The 17,171-nt window shown below is 41.1% G+C and overlaps 1 protein-coding gene and 1 long non-coding RNA gene across 5 annotated transcripts in view; one reads left to right on the top strand and one right to left on the bottom strand.

Moving 5' to 3' along the window:
• The window catches only part of VTCN1 (V-set domain containing T cell activation inhibitor 1), a 56,132-nt gene extending 46,370 nt beyond the window's left edge, over nt 1-9,762 (top strand). Inside the window, exons 4-6 of one of the 3 annotated variants that reach the window (XM_014848269.3) lie at nt 1,385-1,663; nt 6,545-6,714; nt 8,861-9,762. In XM_014848269.3, the coding sequence (XP_014703755.2) occupies nt 1,385-1,663; nt 6,545-6,669 (404 nt within the window). In that variant the 3' untranslated portion in view covers nt 6,670-6,714; nt 8,861-9,762. Of the gene's footprint in view, nt 1-1,384; nt 1,664-6,544; nt 6,864-8,154 lie in introns of those variants that run through there. The other 2 variants (XM_014848268.3, XM_014848267.3) reach the window with 2 other exon arrangements.
• A 1,257-nt stretch (nt 9,763-11,019) lies between these two features.
• Nucleotides 11,020-17,171, bottom strand: part of LOC106835701 (uncharacterized) — a 24,922-nt gene continuing 18,770 nt past the window's right edge. Inside the window, exon 4 of one of the 2 annotated variants that reach the window (XR_006514872.2) lies at nt 11,020-13,127. This is a non-coding gene — a long non-coding RNA (uncharacterized lncRNA). The remainder of the gene's footprint in view (nt 13,128-17,171) is intronic. The other variant, XR_011494937.1, reaches the window with a different exon arrangement.

The following is a 17,171-nucleotide window of genomic DNA, read 5'->3' as shown; positions in this document are numbered from 1 at the left end:
TCTCAGTCTAATCGTGAGAAAAACATCAGACAAATTCCAACAGAGGGGCATCCTACAAAATACCTGACCATTACTCCTCAAAACCATCAAGGTCATGAAAAACATGGAAAGATTGAGAAACCATCACAGAGCAGAGGAACCCAAGAAGATATAACAAATAAATGCAATGTAGTATTCTGGATGGGATCCTAGGACAGAAAAAGGACATTAGTGGAAAAATTGATGAAATACAAATAAAGTCTGTCTTTTAGTTAATAGTAACGTACCAATGACAGTTTTTCAATTTTGATAAATGCACCATGGTTATTTCGGACACTGACATTAGGGGAGACCGGGTAAGGAGTATACAAGAACACTCCATACCATCTCTGCAACTTTTCTGTAAATCTAAAATTATTCCAAAATTAAAAGCTTATTTTTAAAAATGGAGATAGCAACAGATATCCCTAGGACTACTGTGAGGATCAAATGAAATAATGTCAGGAATTTGGTACCTGGCAGAGGGTACACCTTCAATAGATGGTGGTTCATTGTGAGGTACACTCAGTTTCTCACGTCATCTCACCTCCTCTGCTAGACAACAGGCTCTTTAAGGGCAAGGCAAGGGCTTTCCTTTCACCACTCACTCAGCACCAGCATCGTCCCAGGAAAAGGAAGATGCTAAATAAATTAATCAATTGTATCTTACCATTTTGGCATAATAAGCATTTTATAGTCAAAATTCCGGGCCTTAACATTTTTCCACAAGTGACCCTCTACCTAGATAGAGAAGGAAGCTAGTCTTTCAAAATGCAGTGACCTCTCCAGTAAGAACTGTTTTAGGAGAAAACAAATGCCGGTCTCTATCCCTGAATACCAGGGCTGGACCATCTCCACCCAAGAAAACTCCAAATCCCCATGATAACAAGGCCTGGGTATGGAATTTCTGTGGGTGACAGGTGAATGCCGTTTGTCTCTTCCTTCTCTGTTCCCCGCCCCCTGACTTTATCCTCCAGGCAGAAAAATACATAAAATCCAGGAGGCTTCACAGGTGCCTGGGAAAATGCTCAATTTCCCTAAGGGATAAACGTTTTTGTGATCACTGGAACTCCTCTTCCTTGGAGAAATTTATCTGTTTTAACAATTATACCTAGAACTTAAGTTCTTAGAGTTTGTGATATTGGTCAAAGGATTGTGATGTATAGCAATACTACGGCAAATCATTATTTGCATCTACATTACAATGGACCATACACGGACAGCCCACTGGACAAGTACTGAGTCAGTTCAATGGTGGAAATGACTGTTTTTAAGACCTAGCACTTCAAAGTTGCCTTATGTTGCCTTTATGTTGCCTTATCTGTCTGACCTTGACATCTGCCCCTTTTAACCTTCAACTCTGCAGCCTTCAGCATCCCAGAAGTGAATGTGGAATATAATGCCAGCTCAGAGAGCTTACGTTGTGAGGCTCCCCGATGGTTCCCCCAGCCTACAGTCGTCTGGGCGTCCCAGGTTGACCAGGGAGCCAACTTCTCAGAAGTCTCCAACACCAGCTTTGAGCTGAACTCTGAGAATGTGACCATGAAGGTTGTGTCTGTACTCTACAATGTCACAATCAACAACACATACTCCTGTATGATTGAGAACAACATTGCCAAAGCCACGGGGGATATCAAAGTGACAGGTGAGTTCCTCCACCTTTTTTGTATGGATTTATTGGGGGGAGAATCAAATCTAAATTAAAATCTAATTTCTTTAACAGATATATTATGTACCAGGGTACAGAAAGCTCTAGAGTCCTTGAGACCTTGATGACAATTCCAGCTGGGACTATAGTACGTAAGAAGAAGACTAACACAAAACAATGTTTTTGGCACATAGGTCAAAGACGGCAATCAGGCTTCATTTTGTATGCCTTCTCATTGATAGGCAGTGGTTGCCTGGAAAGCAGTGCTTACGATTCTGAGCCTTACTCAGGAGGACTGCTTTGGTGGAGCAGTGGGGAAGCCACAATTATTTGACATCTTTGATATATTCAGGTCATGATCTAAATCTCAAGCCCTCCAAAACTGGTTTGGTTCTAGCCTGCCTTTGAGAAGTTTTTCAATCTGAAGACTAAAGGTCTTACGAGTCTGATTTAGTCTTATTCAAGCCTTCTGGGACTGGCTCAAGATCCCACTAATACTGGCCCATGATCAATCTGAAAGCTCTAGATTGAACTGGCACCCTAGTCTCCCTGCAGTGCTTTAGTGGATACACAACCTATGGTTGAGCTAGTGTCAAGAAAATGCACAGACTGAATTATGACTTTTAAGACCATACCTCCCAGGGCTAAACTGAATTCAAACTGTAGAGAAAGGAGTATGTCAGGAAAACTGCTGTCTTAAATAAAGTCTAGTGCCAAGCAGAAGACCTTGCGTATTGTAAGTACACTATAAATGTTTGCTGAATTTAACTCAATAAATCATATTTTCATCAGCTTATTTTTTTATTTAAAGTTATATATATTAAAAGTCAATGGGGGGCTGGCCCTGTGGCCGAGTGGTTAAGTTCGCGCACTCTGCTGCAGGCGGCCCAGTGTTTCGTTGGTTCGAATCCTGGGCGCGGACATGGCACTGCTCATCAAACCACGCTGAGGCGGCGTCCCACATGCCACAACTAGAAGGACCCACAACAAAGAATATACAACTATGTACCGGGGGGCTTTGGGGAGAAAAAGGAAAAAATAAAATCTTTAAAAAAAAAAAAGTCAATGGCACAGGAGAAAATATTTGCAAATCATTTATCTGATAAGAGGTTTATATTCAGAGTACATAAAGAACTCCTACAACTCAACAACAAAATAATCAAATAACCCAGTTAAAATATGGGCAAATGCATTGAATAGACATTTCCCCAAAGAAGATATACAAACAGCCAACAAGCATATGAAAAGATGCTCAACATCACTAATCATCAGAGAAATGCAAATCAAATCCACATCAAATACACAATATCACCTCACACCCATTAGGATGGCTATGATCAAAAATAAATAAATAAAGTGTTGGTGAGGATGTGGAGAAACTGAAACCCTTGTGCACGTTGGTGAATTGTAAAATGATGCAACTGCTATGGAAAAACAGTATAGAAGTTCCTCAAAAAATTACAAATAGAACAACCATATGATCCAGCAATTCTGTGTCTGTGTACATACCCCAAAGAATTGAAAGCAGTGTCTCAAATTGATATATACACACCATGTTCATAGCAACATTATTCACAATAGCCAAAAGGTGGAAGCAACCCAAAATGTCTATGAATAGATGAATGGATAAACAAAATGCAGTATATATATATACAGTGGAATATTATTGAGCCTTAAAAAGGAAGGAAATCTTTTTACATGGATGAATTTTCAGGATATTATGCTAAGTGAAATGTTAGTCAGAGAAAGACAAATACTATATGATTCCAGTTATGTGAGGTATCTAAAGTAGTCAAGTTCATAGAAACAGAAAGTAGAATGCTGGTTACCAGCAGCTAGTGGGGAGGGAGAAGGAAGGGGAGTTATTGTCTAATGAGTATAGAGTTTCAGATTTGCAAGATGGGAAAGTTTTGGAGCTCTGTTTCACAACAATGTGGATATACTTAACACTACTGAACTAGACACTTAAAAACGATTAAGATGATAAATTTTATGGTATTTTTTTACCACAATAAAAAAAAGTTATCTAATAAAAAAAATTATACATATATAAAGAGAGAGTTCTTCCGCCATCCTGAGGAACAAACGGTGACTGTACTGGTTAGAATAATCTTAGTTACCTGCAACAGAAAACCAACTCAAGTAAGCCTGAGCAAAAAGGGGAATTTATTAAAAGGGTACTAGGATGTCTTGTGGAAACAAGGACAGAAAGTGCAATTTGGATTCACGAACAGCTGAAACCAGGAACTTAAATTCCATTGGTATTCTCTGTCTCTCATTTCTTCTTTATTCTCTCTTTACTCTCTAATTTACTCTCTGTTGTTTCAGTCTACAGGGCAGGATGTGGTTACCAACAACTCCTAGCTTTAAAAGTCTCTTTCACTCAAGGGAGTAACCAGACTGAACCTCAATCCCTCACTCCTTTCGTACATTCGCAGGCATGCTCAAGTTGGGTCAGTTGCCCACACCTAGACTAATGAGGTGGTACCTGATGGAAGGCTTTCTCGGAAGAGAAAGGGGGAAGGAAGCATTGGCATTTAAAACAATAGGTGTTAACAACAGTATCTCAGTTCAGATCTCAATAAAAAGCTCCCAGTATAAATAATGCCTTCTAATAGAAGGCACAATAACTGAACAAACCACAGAATTTGAGTACATCTTTTATTCATTGAGCAGATTCTTTTTCCATACATGCTTATTGGATACATGAGAACAAGTGTTCCATTTATCAGTACTAGGACTAAATACAACTTTTGGCAGCAAGACATAGCTCAAAATTTATAAAATAACATAATTCCTTCTTGCCATACACAGATAGGTAGGTACTCAATACACATTTTAAAACAATTTTATGAGGCCATGTGGTTTATATCCTGTGTTCTATGACAATACTGCTAATTTAGGTCATTCATTCAACAAGTATCTATTATGTGCCAAACAGGTACAAAGCAAATTTTAAGTCCCATGAAATGCTGAGATGAATAGCACAATTGTCATAAGAGAAGTTAATCACAGTGTAGATATGGTGCCTAGGGGAACAGTTGTTAATTATGACTGCAGTGACTCAGTAGATGAGGCAGAGTTCAAGCTGGGTTTTGAAGGAGAAGAATAGTTTTGATAGAATAGGAAGGTATGAAGTCAGGAACCTATGTCAATGGTCCAGTGGAGAAATTATGAAGGCCTTAACTGGGGCAATGGCAATGGGAAGGAAAGGGGAAAGAATCAGAAGTTAATGAAGAAAATAATTTACAGGACTTGGTGACACAAACATGAAGGACAAGAGAAAGAACAAGTCAAAATGGGTCTGATATGTCTACCCAGGTTGTTTAGGAGGTTAGTAATGCTATCAACAAAAAAACGAAATCATAGGAGAAGCAACATGTTTGGAAAGAAGATGAGAGTTTTAGAGATGCTGAGTTGAAAGTGTCCACTGTGTACCTAGGAAGAGATGTCCAATGCTTAGCACATTGCCCAGCATACAATAAGTTTTGGGGAGAATGCTTCATCTCTACTCCACATATTTCCTTCCACAAGGAAGCCCCACCAGTGCAACCATTCTAGCCTCTTGCTTCTCCCCTCTTTCACTCCTCCCCAGAAAAGGAGGGTTGATTCATCTGATTGATGAGTTTATTAGGAGAAGCTGAACATAAGTAGCTCAGCTCCTTCTTTTTCCTTTTCTCTCTAGCTAACCCTCAGGAAGCATACATTCTACTCTGCCCCTCAGAGCCATCAGTTTTCCAGGGATAAAATCTTGCCCTTGCAGGAGGAAGCCTGCCCCAGTCTGGTGCTGCCTGTCAAAGTCTGGGCTGCAGCCCACTTGCCTGCAGACAAAGTTTCATCCTTTATTATCAGATTTATCAGTAATGAAGGTGATATTTTGGTCTTCCAGTTGCCTCACTCTTTTTGTCTTACTCTTTAATTGGCTGAGAACCCAGCTGAGGAACAAGGTGTTATTTATTGGAGTCCTTTGAACCCCAACGGTAGGTGCTCAAAAATATGTATTGAATAATTATGTTTTTAACTGACATACACAGTAGCAACTGTAAATCCAGATGTGGAACTCAGGACAGAGTTCAGGCTAAGGAGGTGGCGTTGGAAATGATCAGGTTAATGGAAGTAATGCTTATTAGGCTTGAGTGAGGTTACTGTTGTTTTTATAGCTAATACTTATTGAGTGCTTACTATTGTGCCAGGCACCGTTCTAAGCGCTTTACATGTATTGACTCATTAATCCTCATAAGAACCCTATGATGTAGATCATCATTATTTTAGCTCTGTTTCATAAAGGAAGAAACTGAGGCATGTATAGATCCAGCAACTTGCCTAAAGTCACACAACTAGTAAGTGTCAGAGCTGAAACGAATTGAGACTGGATTGCCTAGGGAGAAAACAGAGTAAAAGAAGAGTAATTTCACTCCCTCACTTCTACCTTTCTCTACTTCAAAATGAGAACAATGCTTTCTCATCACTTTGTAGTGGTGTGATGAAAATGAATGACACAGAACATATAAAGGTCATTGCCTGGGGGTAAAAATGTGTCTGAAACCAAGGAGTGGCCGTGACTGTTGGTTTAGCCTATTCTTTATTTGGTAAGCAATAACAATCTCTTTATTCGTGTGGTTTTTCATCTGGCTGAGTGCTCACTGGAGTGGAAGTTCCACAGAATAGAACTTTCTTTGAAGGAAGGGACAGCTCTGCTTTTAAGCCAGTGACAATAAGGTAGAGAATGGGGTACAATATTGCCCCCAAATTGGGGTACAAGTTGCATTAGGAACAACTTGCTCTGTATTTCAGCTACTTTTGTTTGCTAACCAGCCATATAAAGATGACATCCAGCTTTTCCTCTATGACCCTGAACTTCTTTGTCACCCCTTACAGACTCTGAGATTAAAAGGCGGAGTCACCTACAGCTGCTGACCTCAAAGGCCTCCCTGGGTGTCTCTTCCTTCTATGCCATCACCTGGGCACTCCTGCCTCTCTCCCCTCACCTGATGCTAAAATAATAAGCCTTGGCCATACAGAAACATGCAAAGTCACCGGTACAACAGGTGAGATGAGTCACAAATGGTGTGGGGGAATCCATTCTGTGTGTGCTGGTGTTCCTAACAAGAGTCAAGCAGCCTCTAGCATCAGCCTCAGAGAGAAACACTTATTAACGCCAGGGCAGTTGGCACTATTTCCACTGGCATTGTGAAAGGTAAGCATTTGTTAACAAAGCCTACAGACCTCCTTGACAGACTTATAGGAAAAACAACTCTATGCAATTTAAATATTTGTGTAAATGCAAACACCTTTCCATTGACTGAGTCATCCATGAAGGCAAAAATATCTTATTGAAGAGAAATTGCTGCTTAGCCCTCTCCAGTTACTCTGGATTTCACTGCTATTCGTGAAGTATCTACCACATCAAGACTCAGTGACATCACCACCATGCCTCCAAGCTCACAACCTTAGAGCTATTTTTGTCCCCTCAGTCCTTCACGTCATTTTGTTACCAAGCCCTCCAGCACCTTCCTGTGTTGCCTCAGATTGACCCTAATCCAGCCTTCATCATCTCACACCCAGACTAGTTCTAAAACCTTGTGCTTGCTCCTTCCTCTCCCCGCTTCAGGCGACGGGAAACAAGGTGCCAGAATAAAATGACTCAAACACTATTTTCACCACAGCATCCCTTTGCTCTGGAACCTAAAGTGACTCTCTGGACACTACCGTATCAGAGGTAAAATCCTCTGCTGTGCAGTCACAGCTCTCTAACAGTTTCTCTCCCTGAGCTTCCTTCTTCCCTCAGCTGCCTACTACTGTTCTCTGGCCTTGCTCCCTCTCTCACTGCCCCTTCCTGGAAATCTCCTCTACCCCATGGCAATTCAGATTCACACTTCCTTCACCCATTTCAATAAAGTGCTTCCTAGCCTACACCCCCTTTCCTGATGGTCCTTTCATTTCACATCCCCTTGGCATGCATGTATAATTTATGATATCTTATATTCTCTAAGGCACATATATTCCATTCCTAGATTGTTCAGTCCTCAAGGGCAGGCAAAGATCTGTTGATCTGCTTTTCATTCTTTCTCCTGTTCTCCAAACACTCACTACTGTGCAGCGCACAAATAGGTTTTCTACTAAGGAAACCTGCCAGTTCCCATCATTTCCAACCTCAATGGTTGTCACTGGAGGAAACTGAGGAAATTATCCCTTGAGCATCTCTCAGTTCCTGTTTGCTCTCAGAGTCTACAGCCACACCACTCTGAACGTGCTGATCTCGTCTGTTTGCTCTGAGAATGATCTCTTCCTTTAGGGACAGACTCAAACCATCTCCTTTCCCCCAAAAACCCAAGGTACCATGTGGCCTTGATAGAGTGTCATGAAAATACAGGCAAACAAGTCCATTTCTGAACAAGAGATACACTCATGCAGTGGCAGGGGGCTTCCAGTTCTCAACAAATGTTTGCTGAATGGTTGTAATGGTATCTTATTGCTGTTATTTTCAGAATCCCAGGGATCTAAAGAACTATTTCACCACAAGATATGACCTAGTTTTATATTTCTGGGGGGAAATGAATTCATGTCTAGAAGTCTTGAGTGAACAAGTAAGATCAAGAAGCAAAAAGAAGCCAAAAGCAACCCACAGAAGACTCCAATATGAGCAAGATAAATACACCTTCAAAGACATATATTAAAAGTTGAGAAAAGAATTCATCTGAACCAGAGAAGTGTGTTGAGACTGCTAAGTAAAAGGCATGTGGAGACACGTGCACCCCCATTTCTCAGGGACCTCCCTTACCCATCCCCATGCAGGGAGTGAGAGGATGGGATACCGCGTCTCCCTTGACTCTGAATCTTTAGTTATATTGCTATAATGCTGCTCTGAGGAAGTTCCTAGTAAGTTCCGATTGCAATATAACCATGTTTTATAATTCACAGATTAAACTGTAGTGGATACAGTAAGAAGCTGCTAATCAGTTGCCACTTCACAATTCAGAGGTGGCTGCATTTTAGTGATGGGTCAAATGATTCACTTTTCATTATGATTATGATGCTTCCAACAGTGGCCTGGCATCTCCTACCACCTGACAAATGCTAAAGAAATGTGGAAAATGATTATAATTTTAATGTAAAAAATGTAGTTAAGTGACACTGTTTATCTAAATTATCTGAGCACTTCCTTTTTAAAACAATGCCATTTTTATCTCTCAGACGATGTTCATCCTTGAATGGTCTAGGAAAGGACCTCTCATCTTGACTGTATGTGGCATTATGTCATCACAAGGTTTGAGGCTTCTATTTTCTATCCTGCATGGACAGTGATGACCTCAGCTTTCAACAGCATCTAGAGCAGTGGGACTCAACCGGAGTGATTTTGCACACCCTCCAGGGGACATCTGGAAATGCTTGGAGACAATTTTAGTTGTCACACCTTGAGGGGAGTGGTGCTACTGGCGTCTAGTGGATAGAACCCAGGGATGCTGCTCAACATCCTATAATATACAGGACATCCACTACAACAAAGAATTATCCAGCCCCAAATGTCAATTGTGCTGAGATTAACAAACACTGATGTAGAGGAGAAAAAGAACTAAAAGGAGGAGAGCAAACAAACTTGTTTGCTTCCTAAAAATAGCCATTAGGCTGTCTCTGGCTGCTGCCTCAGCACAGAGAGCCAGAACCCTTTCGGGCAACCAGGAATTCCTGATGGGATTATCAGCAGGTTGAGCTTCTAAGTTTCTTTCCCTGCATTCTACTCTACAAATCAAGTTCCATGAGAGAGCCGCCTGAGATCCATCTCAAGTTCTCTCTGAATTTTGATCTCAGGACCCTGCCTAGTCAAAATTCAAATTAAGGCAACAAAAACATGAACCTTCCTTGAAAACAAAGAGACTTCTGAAAGCAGGGGCAAGGAAGCTTTAAAACAAGGCCCTGAGGAATGAAGCTTTGATAGAAAAAATACTGTTTCCAGCCTCCTTTCCACACTTTTCACGGTTGACCACTGCCTCCCTGTCACTTTGGACCTACCATGACTATATTACATTTTGTTATAGAAAGCTTGATTTTAGAGTTCTGACAGTTCAAGAGAATGATTAAATACACATTTCCTATACTGTTGTGTGCCTGATTTGTCAAAGAAAGTGACTATAAGGCAAGATGAATAAAAAGCCATAGATGAAGTTCTAAAGATTAGTACCTAGCACATAATAGGCCCTCAATAAATGTTTGTTGAATGAATGGATAAATGAATGGAAGTGAATGATGGGAGCCGGTGAGCATGGGCCCAGTGGCTGGGTCTAGTTTCTTAAGTAAACTCCACTAGGCTTTACCAGCCTTGCATGTCTCCATCTGGAAAAATAAGTGGTGACAGTGAGCTTGAGGCAGATAAATGTGGGACCATACGTATAAGTGGACAAACTCATTGCTCTAGTGTCAAAAAAATCTGACTTTTATTACTCAGGAATTATCAAATTCTCAAATCTTAGAGGTGGAAGAACCTCAAAATCATCTTTCCTAGTCCTTTCACTTTTCAGATGAAGACGCAGAGGCTCAGGGTGAAGTGTGGGTAATCGGCTATCCCCAGGTTATACAACTTGCCAAAAACCACACTGGTACTTGGCACAGGGATAAAATCTATAGAAAACTTAATTGCCAATGGGCAAATTCCCAGGGGTTCTCGGCTGCATTCCCAGCTTGGTCCCAATAGGCCTTTTACAAGAAGAGAACAATGATGAACAAAACTGAGAAAGCAAACTGTGAAAGCATAAACACTCCCAACCCAGATTAATTCTTTGGCCTTGTCCATGAGCGCACAGCAGACGCATTAGACAACAGATGCATCATATCAGCTGAAGTGCAAGGACCAGAATATAATGTACACTACAAACATTTGGGAAGCTCAAATCTAGATGTCAAAGGCTAAAACATTTCAGAAGTATTAAATATCTGAGGAAACGCACAAATCAAACTTCAAGGTAAAGTGTTGGCTACCAGCTCTACCCAGGTTGTATGAAGATTTGTTTTAAGTGCACAGTGACCTCAATCTGTGCATTGTTAATTGGGAAATGGGGCGTGTACGGGGTCATTATTGCATAATAAGGCTTCTGCCTGAGGGTATATGTGGTGTGCTTTGGTTCTACTGAAACTTGTAATTCTCAATCTCCCTCCAGCCGGTGAAGTCTCCACATGTTCAACTGGCTGCTCTAATTCAGACTGTCTTACTATGTGCCTGAGCTCCTTGCTTCTTCTAACCTTGTCTTATATCCTCTTTCTCATCCATCATCTCCATGAGTTTCAGTATGGGAGCCATGAGTGAAAATTAACAGTCACATAAAACAGAACCTGGGCTATGCTCTCTTTTGTCTTTCTTTAAATTCTACCTACCCTGAAGCAAAAATTCTTCTTTCCCCAGGAAGCCGTCTCTGAGTGGTCTTATGCACCAGGATTTTATTCTCTTATCTTGTCTATATATGCAGTTTAGCACAAAATCACACGCAGTCTTGTCTATTGCTCTTCATTACTGTGTACCCAGACTCCCTTGAAGATGATGACAAAATAAGGACAGGGGCCCAGGCAGCCCTTGGAAGTTTATTTTTATAAAAGAGGGTCAAGCAGATACTCCCAAGAGGGTTTGTTTACTGATGGTGTCTGCTGGGCCAAAGCAGTTAAGTCAGAGCCTGGAAGGGAGGTCTGTAGTTACAACTACAGGAGCCTCTGTGTCTATTTGAAAGGCATGGCTCTCCCAGGTAATGATACGCCTGTCTTTTCTCAAAGTCATAACTTGACCTTCAGCTCTGTCTTATCTCTTCAGTTCAAATCTCTCTGCCTGGCTTAAGAAGTATCCTTAGTAATTTCAATTTTGAGGTCCCTTACCCAAAACTTTAAATACTTCCAATAAGAACTTTATGGATAACTTGGTCCTACGGCCCTTCTTTAGAACAAGTCAAAAGTGATGCTAAGTTAATCTAGCCTGTGAGTGGGTCATAGTAGACCGAGACAATTTCCTTTCTCTTTGCCTTCCATATTTGCAGTTACCAAATTTTATTTGCAACCATACACGTATCATTATAGGGAGAACTATTTACATTTTGACAAATAAAATTCCAAGACCTTAAGGAACTTAATATGACTTTGATGAGTCGGCTCAGGTAGCCATATATGACTCAAGCACTGGGTCCAGGTCTCCTATCCAGGGTAGGTGAGACTGGAAGTGTGACAGAGGCACAGCATAAAGAGAACAGTTTCTATTGCGAGGCAGTAGGTACTCCAGAAGAAGCCAAGTCACAGACTACCAAATGAGGATCTATGAAAAAAACAATTGTCTTCAGTTCCTCTCACCGTCCCTTTTTTCCATTTTCTCCCATATGGCCCAACTGACCCTCCAGTAGGCCCTGAGTAACCTCAGTCTTTCCACCATTCTTTCCATTAATACTTCACCCCAAGAAAAAAATGCCCCCTGGCATCTAGCTACACATGAGAAGGTAATTTATCAACTATCTTTTTCATTAGCTTAATGTATCGCCCTCCTATGGAGGCAAATCCTTACTTCACTGAAATCAAGCTGAATGAAAAATACCAAACAAAAATATGAAACTAGCGAGAGATACTTAGGGTACCAAAGTGTAGACCAGTGATTCTCAGTGAGGGAGTAGAGAGGTGCAGGTGCTTTTTAACAACATAGACATCACTACCTCCACCCCCATTGCTGGAGTTAAGAACCACTGTGTAACATGAAACATAGATGAAGAGAAAATGTTACCTTTATAAACAAGTAACTATCGTGGAAGTTTGAGGTCCACTGATGCAAATAACCATATTTAGAGAAGGAAAGGAAATCAAGTGCTTCCCATGTGTCAAATGTCATACTAGGGATTTGTCTCACTCAATCCTTATCCCATAAGTGGGTATCACCTTGACCAGAGTACCACTGCTGAGGTGGTGAAAACAGAGGAGAAAACAGGTCCTGAGGTTAAGTAACTTACCTAAGATCACATAGCCAATAGGTTGAACCAGAATTCAAACTCAAATCTATCATCATAACCCATACTATTTCTGAAAGAGCACGGTTGTGTGTAAAAGTCCTATAAAAAATTTAAAACGTTACATAAACATTGGCTATCGTGTTATTATATGTATTAAAACATGAACATTCTTTGGCGACTTTCAACTTGGTTGCTCATGAACTTCAGCCATCTGAGGATGGCCCCTCTCCTTGGAGGAGACTGCACGGCTTCCCCACTTGCACATCTTCCGCCAGAGCCCTCCCCTGACTCACAAAGGGGCTGGCAGTGAAACTGCAAGCCTCCTCCTCACTCCCTCTAAGGCACCACCTTGTTGTGTTCCCAACAAGTTCCTTGGGGACTATCTCCAAGACTTTAGAAGATGGTTGTAATCTGCTGAGGTGAAGCCTTTACCAGATGATCCAAAATGTCTCCTGAGGCCAGCTTATGCATTCCTTGTTATTTGTCCTCAAGTATACCTGGAAAGAACAGATTTAATTACTATAAATTCTTCCTTGAATCCACTAATGTTGAGCACTGGATCACAGATGGTCCTCTCCACTCTGCCATGACCAACCACACTGCTCTTACCAAATCTATCAGTTTTTTCCATTTTTGTTCCTTCTTTTAGTACTTATGTTTAGAAATGCCTTCTTCCCCCCTAGATTATATAAAAATATTCAAGTTTATATTTTAATACTTCCGTGTTTCTTTTTTAACATTTAAATCTTTACTCCATCTGAAATTAATTTTTGGTATAATCTGTGAGGTAGGGTAAGGTAATCTATTGTCTTTTCAAGTGATTCTCCAATACTATTTATTAATTAACTCATCCTTACCCCCAACGACTTCTTAAAATATTTTATTATATTGTATTTTCTTATATATACTTGTGTCTGTTTCTAAACTTGATAATCTCTGAGATCCACAATTTTAACTAGTATATATAGGAAAGGAAAAAGATAGTTATATGCAAATATATTTACCCAGCTATTTCCTAGAGAAGGGTAAGAAGGAGACCAAAATAGAAGAAAAAATTAGAAGTGAACAGTGAATGATCAGAAGGGACTTATCAGTTCCATAAATAAACCCTTGTAAGAATTTGCTGTGGTGTAAAGCAGGGCATTACCATTCTCCCTTAACAAAATGAACGAGGAGTAGGCACAGTTAGACAGCATCAGGAGCACCATCAGTTAGACACGTGTCAGGAAAGTGCTTGGCTCCATTTAATTCCTCTCCCCACCTCACCCATTTATGAGCCAGAGTACCTGAGCATCCTCTGAACAGAGTTTGTGCTGTGTGCAAAAATTATATTGGGAGTCCCTGTCTCATTGGTACCTGCCTCATTTGCTAACTGAGACTATTAAAGAGATCAATTCATAAAAAGCAGTTATGACATTCCTGACTGTTTTAGTTTACTAGGACTGACATAACAAAATACCATAGATTGGGTGGCGGCTTAAACAACAGAAATGGGGGCCAGAAACCCAAGATCAAAGTGACAGCAGCTTTGGTTCTCCTGAGGCCTCTTCTCTTGGCTTGCAGACAGCCGCCTTCTAGCTCTGTCCTCACACGGCCTTTCCTCTGTGCACTTGCATCCCTGGTGTCCCCCTCTTCTTATAAGGACACCAGTCATGTTGGATTAGGGCCACCAAATGACCTCATTTAACGTTCATTACCTCTTTACAGGCCCTATCTCCAATTACAGTCACATTCTGAGGAATACTGGGGGTTGGGACTTCAAAATATGAATTTTTGGGGACACAATTCAGTCCATAACACTGGAATATATGAAGGAACTAATAAAAATTAGCTATTACGAAGTAAATGTGTTGGGCAGGGCAAATGAATATCAAGGCAACTCTAACAGGAAAGATATGAACAATTTCGCTTTTTTCCCCCCTATTTGACCAAGAATAAATGTTTAATGTTTGAACAGTTGGGACACAACAGAAAGCCTTGTCCAGATAGCTACTGATTCAAACCGGGTCAGAGGACGCTAGAAGACTAGAGCACAATGGCTCAGCAGGTGGGTGCTGTTAAGGGAAATGAATTGGCTAATGGCCTCCTCAAACCACAGGTTACTATTTTAAATGTTACAAAAGACCGTAGAGTATGAAAAGATGAAAAATAAAGCTAGTGTGCGTCTAATCTTCAAAGGAGAAGAAGTGAGTGATAGAGGCAATTTGGCTCCATGTGACTACACTAAATTGCCAAATACTAAGGCTGCCTTTGGGCTAGAGATAGGTTACAATCTTTTCTGCCCTAGGGCTCTCAGGATAGGAAATAGTTGTTTTCTTTTTTCTTTCCTTCTCACTAAAATCCTTCTTGCAGTCCTTAAAGACTGAAAACATCTGTGTGTTGGCCAAAGTCACGCAAAAGGGACACAAACACACTTACCCCTAGCACTACATAATCTACATAAAAGGGGGCTTATTTGGGTAAAAACTTCCAAGCAGATTTGAAGGAGCACGGCAATCCTTTGAGCTCTTGTTACAGTGGTATGCTTAGACTGGGCATAGCTGCACTGCACTCAGCAGGGCAAACATTCACATAGAGCGTGGTCTCCTGCCCCCATTACAGTAGAGAATGACCCTTCCCCATAGTAATGCTTTATGCATTTGTAGGAAAAGAAGAATAGGTAACTATGATGCTACGGAAGCCCCCAATCGAGGAAATGGTCTTGTTAGAAAGGGGATCCCCCAGTGCTTAGGAGCTAGTATTAGGCTGATCTCCCAAAGGGTTTCCAGGGCCCTCCAGATGTGTACCCGCTCAGTGAAGGAAAAAGAATAGTCGCACTAGCTAACTACCAGCCATTGTAGAGAGGGTCAGGTAATCCTCACCACATAAATGTCATTGGACTACTGGTCAGTTGAAATGGCAGCACAAAGGGTAACCAACTTTCTTTAAGAGCATTCACATGGGTGTGGCCACACTGAGCCAGCTCCCAGGAGTGGAAAGAAGAGGGCTGCAGGACTCTGCTCACATTTGCATTAGGGTCCAGCTAGTGATTTTAAAATAAACCAAAAAAACCCCTCTGGAGTTACATGCCAGAAAGGGCTGTGAAAGTGGATCTCTAGGTTCTTCTTTGTCCTTTGAAGACCAGCCTAGTCTCTTATTCCTAGAGCACAGATATATTCTGAGTTCACTAAATGATCAAGTCTTTCCCTTTGAGCTTTCTCTCTGCTTCAGGTACTCAGTTGCTCCCTAGGCAAATGGTGGTCCGGAATCCTATCATTAACAGCACGGAAAGAGTAAAAATGTCTCAAACACATATTATGGAGCAGATGTAAAGGAAGAAGTTCACTTTAACCAAAAGATCACACACATTTTTGGTAGTTACCAAAAAAACCTGATGATTCTAAATTTTTATCTCCAGCTTTCATCACTCACTCCTGATCCAGACATGTTCCCAGCTACTGACCAGGCCCCTCCAGCTAAAGTTACCTCATTCTAAACATATCCAAAACAAACACATTTTGTCAGTTGTAGGATTTACTTAAGTCACCCAAGCTGGAGCTCTCAGAGTCCTCTTTGACCCCTAACAAGTCCTAATTAATTGGTCATCAATTCTTGTCAACTTTACTGCCAAATGACTCCATAATCGATCTATTTCTCTTCATTCTTATTGTTCCTGACTTAATTGAGCATCTTCTCTCAAGTGAATAACTGCCCAACCTCCAAACTAATCTCCTTGCCTCCAGTTTCTTTCTTTCCTTTTTTTCTTTTTTGAGGAAGATTAGCTCTGAGCTAACATCTGCTGCCAATCCTCCTCTTTTTGCTGAGGAAGACTGGCCCTGAGCTAACATCCGTGCCCATCTTCCTCTACTTTATATGTGGGACACCTGCCACAGCATGGTGTGCCAAGCGGTGCCATGTCCACACCCGGGATTTGAACTGGCGAACCCCGGGCCGCCAAAGAGGAACGTGTGCACTTAACTGCTGTGCCACCGGGCCAGTCCATGCCTCCGGTTTCATTTTGATTTTTGATCTAAGAACCACCTCTTTGAAGCATGGTGGGGATACAAGTCTGACCTTTCCTAAACAAAGTTATTTGCTTCAGGAGGGGAAAAGCCAGAATTCATTAGGGCTGATTCACAACAGAACAGTGACAGAGTTGAGAAATAGAGGAACAAGTCTTTCCCCGTCGCTGTGGCATGATGCTGTGGTTTGAGCCAATGATTCTGGCAGAGTTCTATGCATGTTCTTAAGAGGAGATGAGAAGGAGATGTTCTTGGTGGGAGATGGGAAGACAGAGGGAAAGAGGTAATCAACTAGTGGGTTAAATATCCAAGAATCTATTAGGACTCAAAATAGATGACCCTCAGCTTTCCTTAATGTGCAAAAAGAACTTGGGTATGTACATACTCTAAAAATTAAAGACAATTCTTAATTTATAGAGACAAAAAAATTACTCCCAAATCTATCACCCTAATAATAATTACCATGTCTGTGCATGCCCTTCCAGTCTTTGTTTACTGCCCACATATTTCATACAACTGAAATAATAGCCTTTGTGTTAA

This window comes from Equus asinus, chromosome 16 (assembly GCF_041296235.1).
Source record: "Equus asinus isolate D_3611 breed Donkey chromosome 16, EquAss-T2T_v2, whole genome shotgun sequence".
NCBI classification, from domain to species: Eukaryota; Metazoa; Chordata; class Mammalia; order Perissodactyla; family Equidae; genus Equus; species Equus asinus.
Note: the sequence above shows the minus strand (reverse complement) of the source record. Positions and strands in the feature narration are given on the sequence as shown.